This window comes from Rhizophagus irregularis, chromosome 9 (genome assembly GCF_026210795.1).
Source record: "Rhizophagus irregularis chromosome 9, complete sequence".
NCBI lineage: Eukaryota > Fungi > Glomeromycota > Glomeromycetes > Glomerales > Glomeraceae > Rhizophagus > Rhizophagus irregularis.
The window spans coordinates 320,294-340,813 of record NC_089437.1 but is presented as its reverse complement, the minus strand read 5'-3'; the positions used below and the strand labels follow the sequence as shown (position 1 = coordinate 340,813).

The window sequence follows — 20,520 nt, the reverse complement described above, 5'->3', positions numbered from 1 at the left end:
TTTGATTAAATAAAGCAACATATATAAATAAATAATTTGATAACGTCATCTGATTTGTTAGAAAATCTAGTTATTTATTTAGAAAAAATATGTATGAATAAAAAATAAAAAAAAAAATTGTAGATTGAACTATTTATGGAATTTTAGAATGAAAATTGGTTCTATGATAAGAACATATACGCAGAATTCTAATAAAGAAATTTATATATATTATTATGAAACAGGAAAAAAAAAAATAAACAGGATTTATATTGTAAGGTTGAGTGAAACTATTTAATACATGATAACGTGAAACTATTTTTTTAATATATTTTGTATATTTTGTATATATTTCAAATAAATTAAAATTATTATTATATAAAAGTAATTTTCATATGATGAACCTGAATGGATGAGTGATTATTATTATAATAAATAACAAAGTGACATGATTAACAAAAAGTGTTTCAATATCGAGAAAATAACATCCATTGATATCATTGATATTCACATATATTAATTATATTTGATATTCATTGATTATATCAAAGATTTCATAATTTTTTTCAAATACGTTTCAACTTGAAATACAGTACAGAGATCTGATACATAAGGGAAGTTGAGAAACGTAAAATATTACGTTAAATATAAATAATAATAAAATATATTGAAAAAGAAATGTATAAAATGTATAAAATATATTTTTTGAAACCAAACCCATAAATGATCAATTATTATCACATGATTCAAGCCCCAATACCCAATAAATATTATCTTAAAGTTTTAAGAACTTCTCAAAAAAGATCAATATAGAAAAAAAGAATTTTCTTTTCAATTTAATAAATGTTTCACCTCAAAATGAATTAATAGGGGTCAAAAAAAAAAAAAAAAATCATCAAAAAATATTAAAAAAATATTATATTATAATACGTTATATAAAATTACAATATTCAACAGTATTATTAAGGTTCTCTGATCGAAAAAAAAAAAATATTTCGATTTTCGTATCACTTAATCCTTATTTGGTAAGAAAAAATTTTGAAAGAACACAAATACCTACAAATACTACAATTACCACAATATCACAAAGTTCCCAACAACTAAAAATTTATGATTTATAGTACAAGATTACACGACAATTTATTTTGGTTACTTAAGGTATGATCGGATTTACATATATTGCTTATTAACCTTACTTTTTTCGTCGACCAATATTTTTTTATTAAAGCCTTTTATTTTAAATTTATGTTATTATATTATTAAAGAATATTTTTTTTTAAATATTTTCTTTTTCTTTTTTCTTTATAAAAATTCAAATTTTCTATTTTTAATATTGTATCAAATGTATGTGTGTTCAATGGGAATATGTTTCAAAATAATAAATAAATTTCTTATAATGTTCTTGCATCTGAAACTTTTTTTTTTTTTTTTTTTCAAGAGTCGAATCAAAACATTGATTTTTTATTGGTTCAAAACTTTTTTCTAAATATATTTAATGTATTTTGATTATTTGATTATTTGATTATATATTTATACCTTTTTAACCTTATTCAATGACGAAAAAAAGTTTAGATCAAATAGATAAAAAAAAAAAGAATGTAGAATGTTTTATATATTATATATATTTATATATGATTTATATTGAACACATGAACATGATCACGAAATAACTATTTCCTTGGCTTTTTTTACTCTATATTAGTAAATGAAATGTAAAACCTGTTATATCTTATACATACATACATATATATTCTTTTATTTTTATTTTTATTTTTATTTTATTTTATTTTATTTTTTTTGATTGATAGATGAAAAATCGAGAGATTATCAATTAAATCGAAAAATTATTTGGAAAAACCGAATCAATTTTTCTTTGTTCAATTTTTGAAATATTTTAAAAATATTTTTTTCTATTATGTTCAAGTGTTGGTTTTGTATGGTTGTACTTTGTAATAAAACTTTAAAGAATTTTAATTAAAACTTTTTAGCCACAATGGCTGAAAAACAATCCCATTTAAAAGATTATCATTAAATTTACCTGATTTTTTTTTTTATTTTATTTTATTTCTCATATTTACGTTACCCAAGCCAGTTACTTTTAATTTATAATAAAAAAAAAATTTTTTTTTTATGTGTTTTATTTGAAAAATAATTGAGAAGAGGCGTAGTTGAAAGATGATGGTACCCTATGCAAATATGAAATTTACGATTACTTATGATTAGTTACTCAATTTATAAAGAAAATACATAACGTCGACCTCTTGCGATAAAGAATTCGCAGGACCCATTAAAACATAAACTTTTGATAACTTACGATATTCTACTGTAAAAAATTAGTAACGTCGTCCTCTTGCGATAAAGAATTCACAGAACTCATTAAAACATAACTTTTGATAACTTACGATATTCTACTGTACGTCGACCTCTTGCGATAAAGAATTCGCAGAATTCATTAAAACATAACTTTTGATAATTTACGATATTCTACTGTAAAGAATTCGTAACGTCGTCCTCTTGCAAACTCCAATTAAACCTTATAACTTTTGATACCTCACGATGCGTCGACTGTCGACTTATATTTTATTGTAAAGAATTCTTGCAGAACTCGACCAGGTGAATTAAAACCTCACAAATTTGATAACTCACGATATTCTATTGTAAAGAATTCGTAACGTCAAAACTCGACCAGGTGAATTAAACCTTACAACTTCGATAACTTACGATGCGTCGACTTATAACTTGCGATAACAATAACTTATTCTATTGTAAGGAAGCAAAATCGACTAAAACCTTATAATTTTTGATAACTATGACTTATTCTATCGCAGAGTCGACCAGGTGAATTAAAATTTGATAACTTGCGACAACTTGCGTTAAGTTATCCAGTTATAAGGAATTCGTAGCGTCGACTAAAAGGAATTCGTGAAAAGAAGCAGACCAGAACAGTAAAACCTTGTAACTTTAATGACTTGCGATAAATACGACGCAGAGCATACTTCGTAAAAAGAGGCGGAACCGACTAGGTGAATTAAAAAACTTTATAACTTTTGATAACTTTTGTTAACTTACGAAAACTTTCGCTAAATTATCCATTTATTCAATTATTCAATATTCAATTATTCATTTATAAGAAATTCGTAAAAATTGACGGAGCAATTAATCAAATTCGTAAGAAAAGGTAGCGCAGACCAAAAAAATAATATTGAAACCTTTTAAAAAGCGTTCCAACAATTTTTATTTCAAAAATATATACATCAAACAATTAAAAATATTAAATAAAAAATTTTATTATTTTAATCAAAAAATTTTTAGACGTGAAGAAAAATTTCTGGCTAATGTTCATCTATTACACGGTTCCTTGATATATACGTTATATTTCCGCGGGATGAAGTACAGTAATTTCCGTGTATCAAGGTTTTTTAAACAGGAACTGATTTTTTTAATTAAAAACGTCAGACTTGACATTTTTATAATTAAAAAATCAAAAAAAAATGATTTTTTTAATTAAAAACGTAAAATTTAACGTTCTTGTGATTAAAAAATCAAAAAAAAAAAATTGATTTTTTTAATTAAAAACGTCAAACTTGACGTTCTTGTGAAATACTATACATATTACTCTTCAAAATCAGAGATTTATCGGTATGACGGTTATTTTCGGTATTATCGGTATTTTTCAGTATCATCATCTTGAAATAATTTATTTTATTCCCTCCAAGTATTATCCAGTTTTTTCAAGTATGTTCAACGTTAAAGTATACCCACGCCCAATTTTATTCACACCCAAGTAATATTCACACCCAATGTTCACACCATGTTCACGTTCACGTCAAAGTATGTATATGTCTAAATATATTCATACCCTACATTTAATTAATTTAATGTCAATAATGAATGGTTTTACTAAAAGTGATTTACCCCTTTTACTCCGCGATGATCTTTTTTTAGATCTCATGGGCCAATTTACGAACAATTAATCGTCATTTTTTTAAAAATATTTTAATTTTAATAATAATAAAAGAATCATTTGAGGGAATATTTCTAATCGTAGCATAATCTAGAGTGCGTAAGAGGTAATTTGACGTGCGTAAGAAGTAATCGTAGGGTAATTTTAGCGTGCGTAAGAGGTAATTTAGCGTGCGCAGAAGATAATTTAAAGAAGTAATTTAATGTGCGTAAAGAAGTAATTTAACGTGCGTAAAGAAGTAATTTAACGTACGTAAGAGATAATTATTTAACTTGCGTAAAAAAGTAATTTAGCCTGCGTAAGAGGGTAATTAGATGGAGTAGCGTTTATAATGTTTATAATGTTTATAATGTTTATAATTTAATTAATTTAATTAATTTAATTAGTTTAATTCACATTTTCTTTTTTTTTAAAAAAATAAAAAAAAGGATATTCAAAAAAAAGGATATTCAAAAAAAAATTCAAAAAAAAAAACTGATTGAATATAATGAATATAATGTAATGTAAGAAGTTTAATTTTTAACGTACATTAAAAGATAATTAGATGGATGGCGTGACTAGTATGAAAAAATTATGTCAGCAAGATAAAATAAGTTAAACAGAAAAATAAGAATAGTAAAATGATAACAAAAAATTTATTTTGTTTAACATAAAATATTATTCGATTATACGTTATTTACTTTTATTAAAAAATTTTTTTTTTTATTTTTAAAAAAGGTTATACATATTTTAAATGTTTTCTTGATATGGTATAATAATGAAGTTTAATAATTATGTAAACATTAGATGCTCAAGTCCCTAATCGAATTATGTTTAAAAGGTAACGTAACATAAATTTAAAATAAATTAAAAAATGAAAAAATGAAATCACGTGAAGGTATCAGATGATTTAAGTTTATTAACCGGTGTAACCGTTGATAACCGTTGTAACCTAAAAAATTTTTAAACCAATTAAAATATATACTTATATATTTTATATAAATGTACATATATGACTATTATAATGGAAACATTGTAAATATTTAAATAATAATAATAATAATAATAATAAATAATAATAATAATAATAATATTACAGTGTATATATTACTTACTTTTTACTTTATAATATATTGATTGTTGTAACCTGTTATTGTTTTTTTTTTCTTTTTAAAAGGTGTATAAGGTATATTTGGTATTTCATTCACAAAAATTTATTTACCGTATGGAGAAAAAGTACCGATCGATCCGTATCCTTCGGATCTTCCGATTATTCATTAGCGGATTATCCGATTTTTCGGATCCGGATTACCATCCGGATAATTTCCTTAAAAAATATTAGAATTATTCTTAATCAAGATATGGAGTTTTTGTTTAAGCGACTAAAAAATCACAACGGTATAAAAAAAAAAAAAAATTTTTTTTTACTAAATTTAATATATATAAAAAAAAAATGAAAAAAAAAGAAAGATCCAAATTACCTAAAAATTATCAGGCGTTTTTAAAATAAATAAAAGATATTTTAATTTTAAATTCATTCAAAAAAAAAAAAAAAAAAAATATTTTTTTTTTATAGTTTTATTTTAAACAAAATTGAACTTTTAAATCATTGAATGAACCCAAATTTAAAAGGTTTGTTTAACCTTCATGAGAGAATTAACAACAATAGAAAAATTCAAAGGGGAATAGGAGCCGAAGTGATTATGATTAATACTAGCCACTTTTTAATAAGTTGATCATGTGCTTTTATTATATAATTATCAAAAAAACGTTTCAATTTCGATGATCGTTTTTTTTTTTTATGTTATCAATCTCAACTCATAATAAATCGATATCACATCTTTTTTAACCGTAAAAACTTTTTCTCCGAACTGTACTCCATACTCAAAAAATTCTTTTTTGTCAATAATGTTAATTAATAAGAAATATGGTTTTAAATATCAATATTTTACAAATTTACTTTCATTTGATGGTATTTTAGATATTAAAAGAAAGAATTCTATAATATCATTAGATAGATTAAAAAAACATCAAATTGATACGAAATATTTAATTAAAAAATTAACCAAAACATCTTATAATAATAATGAGGATCAATATAATGAAATTAATTATGATGATATTAAAGGTATCTTAATGGATTTTCATATATTACTTGGAGTTGAAAAAATGGATATTACATTAAAAAAAATTTTAGTTGTAAATTATATCGAAGGGGATGATGAATTTATATTAGGTAACGATTTTATTAGAGACTTTGATGTGGAAATTGAAGATGTATATGATAAACAATTATTACGTCAATTAAAATTTACCGTACAATTGAACGAAATTGATGATTATATCCATAATGATTTTGATAGTAAGAAAAAATTTATATATATATGTTTTTTACAGAGATTAATAACTTGTAATTAAGCCATACTTACCATACTTACCATACTTACCTTACTTACCTACTTACCTAAACTTATTTTATGTACCAACGATTACAAAGATATAAATGATGAAGCAACATCAAGTATATCTGCTGGTAGTAATGCTGTAAGAAAAAGAAGAATGAAAGAAAAAAATGTTGACGATCTTACACATCATGATGATGCTTACGCTTCTTCTGCTGATAATGTTGCTGAACAGAATAATAACATAAATTCTCGTACTTCACGTACCTCAACGTTGAAAAATTTTGTGGAAACAGTAAGAAATACATTCACAAAACATTATTATTGCATGATCGTGGCCTTTATTATTTTTTTAGGTACTATTAGTAGTATACCTGATGAACGTTGTAAATATAGTATTGATAGAACAAATTGGATAACTAATGAAGATTGTGAAGTTAAGGTAAATATTTAAATATTGTATTTCTATTGATTTATCATTATTAATTATTATACACATTCCCTATAGTGTCTATCAAAAGCGTATCATCTGATTTTCAAAGATGATGTAGATTGGCTTATAACGTTGGAAAATGATGCTGCTTCACTTAATACTTGTAAGTATTTTTTGATCATTATTTGATGGTTTCATTCTGTTTATTTATTTGCACACTTTTTACTTTAGCTTTAACAAGTACAAACGAGCGTTGCTTAAATAAACTAAAAAGAAAAAGTCCAATTTATGACTTGGAACTAATATCGGATAATATGTATAATATAAGGGCCTCTTATAAATCCTTATTAAAATATTATGGAAACGACTTATGGACACAGAGAGAACGTCATATAAAAGATATTAAAACCATTGTTGAATTCTCACCATCTGATTGGTTATTATTCTTCATAAATCAAAGAAAAAAAAGAATAGATTATATTAACAAATTATTTTTATCAATTTCTGAAAATGATAAGAATGAAAATTTTGTTAATATGATGGAAGATATACATATTGAATTAATAAATATTATTGATGATATTAAGAAAGCATTGGAGAAACAACAAAGCGAAGATAATATTTTTGATTGCTTAGATCTTTTGATGACAGAATTAAATTATGCTAAGTTATATACTGAAAAATTGAGAGAAAAAAATATAATTATTAATCATATTTTTATGAAATTGAAGGTTGATATTATAAAAATTTTAGAGAAAAGAAATTTTAATAATGATGAGATTGAAATCATTAATCATTTTTTAGAACAAGAACAAATTAATCGTAATATATTTCTTGAGAATATTTAAAATTAAATAAAATCTTTATTTTTTTGTTATCATCATAGTATAAATAAAATATTTACAAAAAAATTCACAATTTTGATCATCATTAATTAAAATGGTTATCTCGGTTCGCGTAACCTTCCGGATCGGAACTTATAATGAAAAGTTTCAATAGATTAATGAATATTTTTTAAAAAAATACCGAAATGATCGAATTAGGCTGTTGATAAATTTTTAGAATTTCAGGAGAAATTATACAACTTTCAATCTGAAATTTCTCGTGTCACATATTACCATCTAATTTTAATTTTAACCTATTAGTAGTATTCTATGTAAGTACTGGTATGCTTACTATGTATAAAAACCAAACCTTCAACAAAAAGTTATTTAATAACAAATACATTTAAAATATAGGTTACCGTTGATTGATTATTTACTGTTATCTCTTTGGAGCCGCGGATCGCTCAGATAACGGAGCCGCAGACCCCCCAAGTAGTTCATAGTCGGAAAAGGCTAGAGGACAGGGTGCTGATCTGGTCAGGGTGTTCATAATTGGGTCGAGCTATGAACAGAACTATGAACAAAACTTTTATCCGAATTTAACTCCGTTACCACCAGTATCAGATGATGATTATAAAAAATCATATAATAATGACAGTGACTTACCCAAAAATTTGACTATATCTAACAACATAATGACCCGTTCGCAATAAGCCTAACCTACCGCGCACATTATGTACCACAACTAACAGCTAATTCGCGCACAAACATTAGTCCAAATAAACGCCAACCTAATTTAATTCCTTGCACAGGTTGTCATAAACATACCCCGTACTATATACGTCCCAAGTGTGTTCTGGTCTCCAAAACTCAAGAACTTAATTAAGTTCCATATATACTCTTCAAGATTCAAGCCAACTCACGTGACTCACGGTAAACGTTTCGTTTCCCACCAAACCTCTTCGGGTTCTCGCGCATACAACATCTTTAAACAACGTTCCAACACGCCTTTCGGACAAAATCTACCTATTTTCAACACTGTTAGCGAGGTCGCAACTCTGCCTCCTCAAATATTAATTTAGATCCTCCTCCTTCTTTTTTTATAGAAAACCTTCTTATTGGTCACTCGGACACAATCAATTTGTTAATTTCTTTATCACATACGTTTATTCAACACAATTCATTTTCCTTTTTCACAGATGGTTCACTCGCCAAAAAACAAAACACCGCTATTAAACACCAACACACAAATGGGCTTTGCTGCAGGGTCCCCTCATTTACCACCTATTATATTCCAACGCTCAACAGCATTTAACTCTTCTTCCACTAATACCGTAATGAATTGAGTTGTCTAATGTTCATTTAATTCATCTATTTCATTGTGTAGCTCTTTGTTAACGTCTTTTCCCTTTGCGTTGTTGACTTGCATTCCGTTGATTTATTCGTACAAATCTAGTTCGTATATGTCACATTGTCCATGTTAGATTCTATATTTATTAAATATCTTGATTGTTGTACTTTATCAAAAAAGCTGAAACTTATGCCATCCTTACAGCCATTTTAACCTGCCCTTCTGACTCAACTCTACACGGACTCAAAAAACTTCATCGACACTTATCACAAAATTTCAAACAAATTATTATCGACCAGACGTAACAATCACAACGCATGGAGATTAATCGAGAAACTCGTTTATGCCAGATCATTAAACATATCTTTTACAAAAATTAAAGAACATTCAGGAAATGAATATAACGATCTGGCTGACGACCTGGCAAATCACAAATCAAGCTCGATCACAGTCACCTATTGAAATCAATCCAACCAAAATACCAGATTCGCTTATGACTCCGTTATGGGACTCATTAGGACCAATTGATCGCGACGTTAGAAAATTTTCTCAACATGTCACAGAATGTTTTACTTTCGATATCTTTTAAAAAACAAACCACTGCAAACATTGTTCAACAAATTTCCAATTGGAATCTATTCACTGGCCTCTCACCAAGGATTGGCTTCACTTCAACAACAGATGATATTTGTAGCGATTGCAAAAGCGCTTACGAGTTACGACTCTTTCAAAATTAAAAGTCTTAATCACATATTACCTTGTGGCGACGTCCTACTCAAACATTATCCCCTCCTTTACCCAAAAGATGGTATACCTTGTCCTATCTGCAGCCAGCATCCTGACACTAATGAACATTTGGGATTCTGCTATAACCTAAGGCCTTAATCAATACTACTATACAACACCACAAAGCTATTCTTATCAGCTACTTATCGATCACGTTTCGAATAATCGTTTAATCAAATTTATCCCCAATAGCGTCAATAGGTTAAGCCTTTTCACACCAGTCAACGATAACTCACAATATTTACTTGGTGCTGCACCAACTTATTCCTCAAGATCTAGTGGAGTAATCAGTTCTTATACTAACACGCGGTCACGCGTCACGTGATCTTTAGATTTTTCACTTCTTTACAACAATTATATCAAGAAACTTGAACTCGACATAATTCCTCCCTTCATAACTGGGAAAAAGCACACAACGTAACCAAACGTAAAAAACGTTACTACAAACATCGTCGTCGCACAGAAAAAGCCAAACACAAGCAATCGTCACACAATAAAACACAACCATGCACGCAACCAAATCATGCTTCATCCTCTACTCCCGTTTCAATATCGTGGCCACCAGCTTCGCCTCCTTGGTACGATCCTGTTAACGTCTAACTACCTCCACTCGGGCGAGTGGACCTTTCTTTTACATTATAATTCATACATAGATTTTTTTAGTGATAATACCTTATTTTTGTTTTATTTTTCTTTTTTTCTTCTTATTATAATTTAGTTCCTTTTTCTTCTATTTTTTCTCACAAATCACATGCGTTTCTGTTAACTATAAATAACAGGCGGGCCGATCCTAGAGAGTTAGGCTTTATACTGGTATCGGTGTAGCGTAGTAGTTTCTTTTGTAAGGGCTCTGCTCCCAGATTTGTATGGCTCCCGTCATTGTTTATATTTTTTAAAATAAATAAAATAAAATAAACAAAAAATTTGACTATGTATATAAATACTTTGTGAAGTAATGGAGAACGGTGTTGCGTCTAAAAGAGAACACTTTAGAAACGATGATATTAGAGAAATTGCACAGAAAATGAATGAACATTTGATTAGCTCTCCACTTTGGCCCAAATCAAATATCCGATCTTACTCTCTGACGAAATTTCAATCTTAGGATGGGGGACGCTAGATATATACGGTAAGATTTGTAAGAATTGTTTGCAATTTTTTCACGAATAAAAGTTACTTTCTGCCGCATGATATTAGACTTGTCTCAAATCTAAATCTGTAACGGATGCGTCTTGCACTTCTATCTTTACTTTTAAGTTGTAATTCTTATTATTAAGATCATATTTGAGAAACTTAAAAATTGGAAGTCAGCGTAAATTAAAATGAAAATATCTTCGATGCGATGAACGTAATTGGAAACTGAGTATGAAAGTTTTGAACAATGCCTGATGCTTTATATATTCAATCTTGACTTAAATATGGCCATGATCATCTTTATGAATTAAGTGAATCGAGAGCTTTTAGATCTGGCTACCATGGTTTACATATCCGTATAGATCATTAAAATAGCAATATTCACGAAATTTATAACTCTAAATCATGAAACTTATTGCAGAAGATACAGATAAAAAGTTACGATACATTCTCCGAATCCTTTCCCCGAATCGTTCATTTTGTCGAAGGACATTTCGCCGAAAATATTAGTGATTAACATAATTCCTTAACCAATACAAAATGTTTCGGAAAATTTAATTTTCCTTTACTGTAATTAAAATAAAACAAACAAACGCAACTTATAATATGTAAATAATTCGTTTGTCTTATAAAAAAGAAAAGGAAAATTGAAAAATTCAAAATCTTCGATGAAATGTCCCTTCGCCGAAAAGGATTCGGAGAAATGTCCTTCGGTAAAAATGGTCATTCGGTAAAATGTCCATTCGGGAAATGGTATTTCGGCGAAATAGCACTTCGGTTTCGGCGAAATGGACTTCGGTGAAAAGTCCAGATACCCGGATAAAGTTGTTTAGAGGTCGTGGTGTTTGCATATTGATATTTTTTAAATTTTGCATATTGATATTTTAAGTTCTACAAATTAAAATCTAATGGTAAGTTAAAACTCATGTATTTATTTCTTATTATCACGTAAACCACTTTGCAATGTTGAATTCAATTTTTCGGAAGTGCCTTGCAGGTTAGATGGCTGCACGTAAAATATATTCTTGATGGGATCAGGACGCCACATGAAATGTACGTTACATAACTACAGTACTATTTACGACAAGAACAATTATTTAACTTTCATTTTATCGAAATACCATTTTACCGACATAAAAATTAACCGAAATTTTATGGTGCAGACTATTTTCAATTATTAAACCTTCAGGAAATTGCTTGAACTTTTATTGTAAAATTTATTGTAATTTCATCAACTAACTCAACTAGCTGAGCCTCACTCCTTACTGTGCTTTAATTTTGAACGTTCGACGTTATGCCATAAATATTTTATTGGCAATTTTTACCGCCCGTTTCGTGTTTGAACGACAGAAGGCCAGAATCAACCTGATGTAAATAACGTCACAAGTATGTTATTTCGCCTTATTAAACCTTATTATCGTTCTCTTGATTTTTTAAGGGAATTGTTCATAGCATTCGTAATAAAGAAAAATTTGCTGCTTTTAAAAAAATTGTAGGCTTATATAACTTTCAAATTTCAGTAAGAAAATCAATAAATAACGTCCAATTTTGTTTCATACGATAATAAAGTATTATTACTTGGTGAAAATCTTATTACGATTGAAATACGAAAAATATAAAAATAAATTTTTGTACTGTTTACTTTTATACTTTAATAAATTGACTTACAATCTTAGTAAAAAAAAAAATAAATTAAATTATACATAGTAAAAAATAAAATAATTAAAAAATATATAGGATATTTTCAAAGCAAAATTTCATAATCATGTCAATATTACATCGATCATGTCGGCAAAATGGCCATCGGCAAAATAGTGATTTGTTGAAAAATGTGATGTCCCAGCAAAGTGAAGTCGGTAAATTTTATGTCGGTGAAACAGGTGTCTGTAAAATGGGTGAATACGCTATCAAAAAGGATCTTTTGTAGTTTAGGCAAATCCATTGAAAAATATGCGATTTTTACTAAAAATGCTTCGGCCCAACAAATACGTGTACGTGTTCAATGTTTGATTGATTTTGTAATAGATTGATTCATATTAGAAGATGAAACGTCACTGGCATGCTTGTGGCAATCATGTGGCTTTGATCACATGCTAGTGTCAGATTTTCTAAAAAATATCAGTATGGTCCTATTTGGCTGCACAAACTAGCAGTAGATTCTCTATTTACATGAGTAATTTTTATTCATAACAACAAGCTATTATATCATTATCAATCATTGGATATAATATGATATATTTTTATAAAAGATTTTGGTATAACTATAATGGTATTACTGTTACAATATAATAAAAAGAAAGTATCATAATACAAAATATTGGTGTAACTGTGAGTAATAATGAAAAATATAGAAAGATTAGTATAAAATCAATATGTGTCATATTTATTAATTTTTTGTAAGATCCTTTTTTTCTTTTAAAAATAATTTATTATTAGAATTTTTTCTATCACCGGGGGCAGTATTGGGCAATTGGACAAGTTTTGGACAAGTTTTTGGACAATTCTCTTATGTCCAAAAAAACCTTTAAAGTTAAAAATTGTGTCCAAAACTCATCACCAATGACTGAAATTATGATGATCGGCCAGCATGAAAAAAATATAGTGCCGGTATAAATTGATAATTCTGGCCAACGGTGAATGGTAATTTGAAGTAAAAACTTATTACAGTAACACCCCTATAAGTGCACCCTCTATAAGTGCATTCCCTCTCTATATGCACTCCATAGCTTGGTCCCGAGCTCGGGACTTAGAGCTAAGTGCACTCCCTCTATGTTCTGCACGTGCAAGCAAATCTTAGTCCCGGGTATATTAGAATACCCTCCATAAATGCATACACGTGACTATTGCAAAATTTTGACCAATCATTGATAACGGTTAATTTTTAAATTAATTTACTTTATCAATTTAGAAGTGAAATCATGGCGAACTATATAACACTATATAACAGTAAACTTTTATTTTGTAGTTACAAGCAATTACATTTGACTATGAAATTCGTTAGTACCAACTACTTTAACATCATCAATTAAATTATAGATGAATTGGAGTAAATTACAAGTGTGTGAACATCTTGATCAAATATCCCAAATTAGTATAGCAAGAAGATTTTTTTTTTAAGGAGACAGTATTTACGAGGAAATAGCGCATGTTAATATGTAAACAAACCCCCATTGTTAGATTCTGACGTTCTAAATTAAGAAAAAAGGACAATGATTTCACCATTATATAATAACATTGAAATCAGCCGTATGCCCCTAAAAATGTCTCTTAAAAGAACAACTCTTACTGAAATTCAAAAGCACGAACTTTGTGTTTACGCTCGCGATAATAAAAGAACCCGGTCTCAGTATGTTGGCTGGATTGAGGAAAAATGGAGTGTTAAAGTTAATGAAAGCACCATTACTCGCATCCTACAAACAGCAGAAAACCGACTTAATTCAGAACCTATCAGCCCAAATTCAAAGCGGCATAAGTCAGTTACCTACCCAGAACTTGAGCTTGCGCTCAAGGAATTTGTTTTAAATTATCAGCATCGAACGGTTTTAAGTGATGCAATACTTATAGAAAAAGCCAAAATGATTGCTGAAGGACTAGGTATTCCTCAAAATGCATTACAGTTTTCTTCAGGATGGCTCCATAAATTCAAGGATCACAATGGAATTCGCCGACGAAAGCTTGAAGGAGAAGCATCATCTGCTGATGAAACTGCTATCGCTAATGCTTTACCTCTATTAAGAGAACTTTGTTCCAATTACCCTCCCGAAAGAATCTATAATATGGACGAAACTGGATTTTTTTACAGGTAAATTTGGTAAATCTTTAGTTGAAAAAATTAAAATTATCGTACTTATCTACTTGCATATTTGTAGGCTAGAACCAGATCGTACACTTGCGACCAAACGTCTTGCTGGACGCAAAGTGAACAGAGAACGCCTTTCGATTGCATTATGTGCAAATGCTGATGGGTCACATAAATTAAACCCTTTAATAATTGGAAAATTTGAAAGACCGCGTTGCTTTAAGAATATAAGAATTCAAGCAATGCCTATGATATACCGTCATAATGCCAAAGCCTGGATGATCACATCACTCTTCCAAGAATGGATTCGGGAATTTGATCGTCAAGTTGGTCTAAAGCATCAAGGACAACGTGTATTACTTCTCCTTGATAATTGTTCTAGTCATAAGTTAGGAGAAATTACCTTACGATACACTGATGTTCATTTTTTGCCTCCAAACACAACTTCAAAAATACAGCCCATGGATGCTGGAGTAATTATGTCCTTTAAACGATACTATCGTCGGTTTCATGTACGGTGGTGTATCATTATGAGATTTGCATGTGCATGTATTTGTTCTTCCCATTCAAATCTAACTATTATTTTAAAGTTTGATGCTGCAATACGTAGAGACAGGTAACCGTGCAGAAGATTTGCGCATGGATGTCTTACAGGCAATTCGTTATATCATCCAAGCCTGGGAAGAAGTTGATGCTGAAATAATTCATAACTGCTGGCATCACACAAAGATTCTTCCCGATGCAAATGTAAATTTGAGAAATATTTCAGAGAATATTCGACAAAATGAAAATTTGACGCTTAATGATCTCGCAGATGCACTTCAAGCCCTTAATCTTCCCTATCCAATGCAGGTGGATGAATTTCTTAACATACCTGAAGAAAATGTTGTTTACGAAGTTCCAAAAGATGATCAAATTGTTGAAGAACTCGTATATCTCTTTAAGAATACTGATGAGGAGAATATGGATTTAGAAGAAATGGATGATAGTAACGAAAGTCCCATTATTAGTGCTAGCACTGCAATTTCTTGCTTAGAAACTGTACGTACATTTCTACTTCAGCAGGACAACGCGGTGAGATCCCCCAATTCCCTCTGTCATCAATTTACAGAGTTGCCACATCGAACGGGCATTCCCATGGTCGAACGAACGAATAAACGAACGAACGAACAATTAAACGAACAAGCTAATAATCAACGACATAATTAACAAACAACATAATCAACGAACAACATACAACATTCTTGGTTCACGACATAAATAGCGTTAGTAATATAAAACGTCGAATGATATAAAATAAAATTTAACTTCTCTAAATTTTCCCAAATTATATCCACTTTTACCTTTAATTTCAAACTTCGATAGCTCTCGCTACGAATTATTACTTTCCAAAAGTGTATATTTAATTCATCTTAAAATTTCCATTTATTCAATTAAAATTAATTAAGCAAACATTAATTAAAGTTTAGGGCGAACCTATTACCTTTAATTAACATTAAACTTTACTAACAAATAATTAAAAAAATAAAACTTATATTTTTATTGAGTTCTGTGGATGAGAACTGTGGAATTACCTTGAATTCCGTTCTCTATATATACAAACTTTATACTTCTTTCTATTCTATCTATATACTATCTTTTATATTCTTTTTACATACTATGTTCTTTTTACATATTATCTTTGAACTATCTTTCTAATATGCTATCTATATTTTAAATACGCTATCTTTTAATATGCTATCTTTATATATATGTTATCTTTTTATATATGTTCTTTTTAATATATTATCTTTTATGTTCCATCTTTTTGCTATCTTTTTATATTATCTCTTATAATATCTTTGTATAATCTTTTTATATTATCTTTTATAATATCTTTGTATAATCTTTTTATATTATCTTTTATAATATCTTTGTATAATCTTTTTATATTATCTTTTATAATATTTTATGTTCTTTAATCTTTCTGACATTATTTTATATGTTCTTTCAATCCGCTTTATGCGTTTTGCTTGTAATCTATCTTTTGTGGCTTATAATTATTCTTTCTAATCGTTCTTATTGTTAAAGATTGCTAAGCCCCAATTGATCGACTCTATTTATCCTATTGGTTCTTTGTCAATCATTTGATAAATATTACATCATGTAGATCATTACTCTTCCTAAATGTTTATCCTTTTCGGCTAATTATTTATCCATCCACGCCAATCCATAGTTAATTTGTTCGTTCTTAATATTTGGAAATTACCTTTGGTGGTCGTATTTTATCATCTTTTCGTACTTGATATTCGGCCGTTTACATTATCCCCCTCTTCGCTATTTGTGACCTCACAAATAACTTTGATAGAATCGAACTCGTATCTCATTCATAATAATTTTAATCGAATCGAACTCGAGTCTTATCGAATACCTCTTTTCCTTTAATTACTATTTTTGGTGTAAATCTCCCTCGATCATAAAATTTCTTTAACCATTCTCCATTTTGTGGTGTCTTTAGTATTCTTCCGTCCAATTCTTTGAGTTTATAAGCCCCATTTCCAAATTCTTCGTGAATTAAATATGGTCCTTTCCATTTGTTCTGTAATTTTCCAGACCATTGTTTTTCTCTCCACGCTTCATATAATAATACTTTTTCTCCTATTTCAAATTTAGGTTTTCTAATTCCTCTTTTGTCATGTTGTTGTTTTTGTCTCTCTTGAGCTTCTTCCACATTTTCTTTCATTTTTCTTCTTATTACTGGTAGCTCCTCAATTAGTATTTTTACTCTATCAGCTAATGTTATCTTGTTTTCATCTTTATCTAATGGTAGTTTCGCTCCCCTTCCGTATGTTGCATAAAAAGGTTTAATTTTTGTTGACGATTGCTTTCTTGTTCTATATGCAAATAATACAGATGGTATATGTTTATCCCAATTTTCTTCTCCTAATTTGGCTAATCCTTCGCATAAAGTTTTATTGAATCTTTCGACCAAACCATTTGTTTGTGGCCTATATGGTGTACTTAATCTATGATTTATCCCACATCTTTCTACTAATTCTTCCATCATTTTATTGTTAAAGTGAGTCCCTCTATCGCTAATTATTTTCTTTGGACATCCATGTCTACAAATTATGTCTCTCCAAATAAATTCTACTACCTCTTTTGCTGTAGCTTCTTTTAGTGGTGCGGCCTCGGGCCATTTTGTAAAATAATCCATTGCTACTACAATATACTTATTTCCCTTTTCTGTCTCTTTTAATGGTCCAACTATATCTATCCCAATCATCTCGAATGGTCCATTTATCTTTATCGGCATTAATTCGTTCTTTCCTCCTGGTTTTCCTCTCATTTGACAATTCCAACATGTTTTTACATATTCTTCTACGTCTTCTTTCATATTCTTCCACCAATAATTTTCTTTTATTCTGTCTAATGTCGCTTCTACTCCAAAATGTCCTGATAATTCGTTATTATGCATTATGTACATCAATCCTTCGTATTCATAATCCCTGATTACTCTAAATTTGTTTTGTCCTTTTACTCTATATAGAATTCCTTCTTTCAATTCATATTTATTCTCCTTTTCGATATTGTCAATTATTCTCTTGTAATTATCTTCTTCCATAATACCTCTTTAATTGATTTCGCTTCTAAATTTGTTATTTTCGTTATGTGTTCTGTATTTTTAGTTCTGTGCTCTTCTCCATTTCTCCACCTCTTTAAATACTTTTCTCCAACTACTATTGTCATTTTTAACTTTTACTCGACTGTATCTTTTGGTATCTTTATACACACTTTGATTTTCTTCAAACATTTTAACCATGTCCAAATATTCATCCTTCTTTAATGTTGGATATGATGATTTTTCCGTTTTCTTTGTTTCTCTTCCAATGTAATTTTTCCAACATACGTCACCATCTTTTTCTAAAAATATCACTATTGATTTATCTATCGTTTCTTTCAGTCTGAATATTTCTTTTTCCATCTCATGATTTCCATGTGGAGTAATTAATCCTCTGTCAAAACTTTTCGTCTTTTGGTAATAATATTCACAATATGGTGATTTGTCTAAAATTATTATATCTGTATCTTCATCATATTCTAACATTCTTCTATTTATTTGTTCTACTACTTCTTTTCTAAATTTCCATTCTGTATCCATCTTTGATTCGTGAAATTCATCTTTGTCTTTTCTTCTTCTTTTATAAGTATTGAATCTTACTTTTAATCCTTGTTTTTCCCATTCTTTAATTAAATTTTGTACTATACTTGTTTTTCCTAATCCATCTACTCCGTCGATTATTACTATTTCTGGTTGATCCTCTACTATCTTCAATAACCTACTTAATGCGTCGGCATTCGTGTTTTCTTTTCCCGACCTATGTATTACTTCAAAATTATATTGCTGTAATTCCATCACCCATCTTGCTCTTTTTCCTTTTGGTATCTTTGCATTCATTAATCCTTTTAATGCACTGTGATCTGTTATTACTTTAAATTTTCTATCGATTAAATATTTATGAAAATGTTGAATTCCCCAAACTATTCCTAAACATTCCAATTCTGTTATCGGATAATTTTCTTCTGCTGGTAATAAACTTCTACTTGCATATGCTATTACTACTTCTTTTCCTTTTTCATCTTTTTGACTTAATACTGCACCTAATCCTTTTCCTGATGCATCTGTTATTAATAAAAATTCTTTCTTCCAATCTGGATGTCGCAATATTGGATATTGTATTAACTTTTCTTTCAATTTTTCAAACGCTTCTTGTTGTTCTCTTCCCCAAATGAAAGGTATTCCCTTCTTTCTCAAATCACTTATTGGTCTTGCTATCTTTGAAAAATTCTTCACAAATTTTCTGTAATATGAACAAAGTCCTAGAAATGATCTTACTTCTTTCACTGTTGTTGGTGCCTTCATTTCTTTTATCTTTTCTATCTTTTTATCGTCTGGCCTTAATCCATCATTTCCTACTATATGTCCTAAAAATTCTATGTTTCTTTCCAAAAATCTACATTTCTTTAATTTTATTATCAAATTATTCTCCCGTAACTTCTTTAATACTTTTTCCACATGTTCCATATGATCTTTTAAATTTTCCGAATATATCATAATATCATCGATATATACTACCACAAAATCGTTTATGTATTCTTCTAATATTTCATCCATTAATCTTTGAAATGTTGCTGGTGCATTCGTTAAACTGAACGGCATTACATTATACTCAAATAATCCTTTCGAACATACAAATGCTGTTTTTTCTTTGTCTTCTTCTTTCATTTCTACTTGATTAAATCCTGCCGCTAAATCTATACTTGAAAACCATTTTGCTTTTCTGTATTTGTCTAACAATTCATCCATTCTTGGTAAAGGAAAACTATCCATTATAGTTATCTTGTTTAACTTTCTGTAATCAATACAGAATCTATATTTTCCCGTTTTCTTTCCTGCTAACGTAACCGGTGAACTCCATGGACTTTTTGATTTCCTTATCCTTCCTTGTTTTAACAATTTATCCACTTCTTCGCTTATAAATTTTGCCTTTTCATCTGTTTCTTTGTATCTTCTTTGCTTTATTGGTTCTACCCCCTCTTTTATTTTTATCTCATGTTGCGCCGCTTTCGTTCTTCCTTCTATCTCCTCGTCATATTCCAAAATATCTTGGTATTCTAATAGTAATTTTACCATATTTTCCCAAATTGGTTCTTCTACTTTCCCTATACTTAGTTTTTGCATAAATTTTCCACTTGGTTCGAGCATCTTTTCCGTCTCTCTCTCTTCAGAGCCAAGACTTTCTATTTAAAATTCTGGTGCATTTTGAATACCTCTCCTTCATCGTTGCTTTCATATTCTTTGTCATCCTCGCTCTCCTCACTTTCATAT

General features: G+C 28.9%; 1 protein-coding gene across 1 annotated transcript; it reads left to right on the top strand.

Annotated features, from left to right (window-relative positions):
- Nucleotides 1-5,715: 5,715 nt before the first annotated feature.
- On the top strand, nucleotides 5,716-7,688 carry OCT59_029112 (uncharacterized protein). Its single transcript, XM_025320165.2, has 4 exons — nucleotides 5,716-6,284; nucleotides 6,420-6,766; nucleotides 6,833-6,920; nucleotides 6,989-7,688. The coding sequence occupies exons 1-4, from the start codon at nucleotides 5,831-5,833 to the stop codon at nucleotides 7,603-7,605; spliced, it is 1,506 nt and encodes a 501-aa protein (XP_025171976.2). The 5' UTR covers nucleotides 5,716-5,830; the 3' UTR covers nucleotides 7,606-7,688.
- The last annotated feature ends 12,832 nt before the right edge of the window (nucleotides 7,689-20,520 follow it).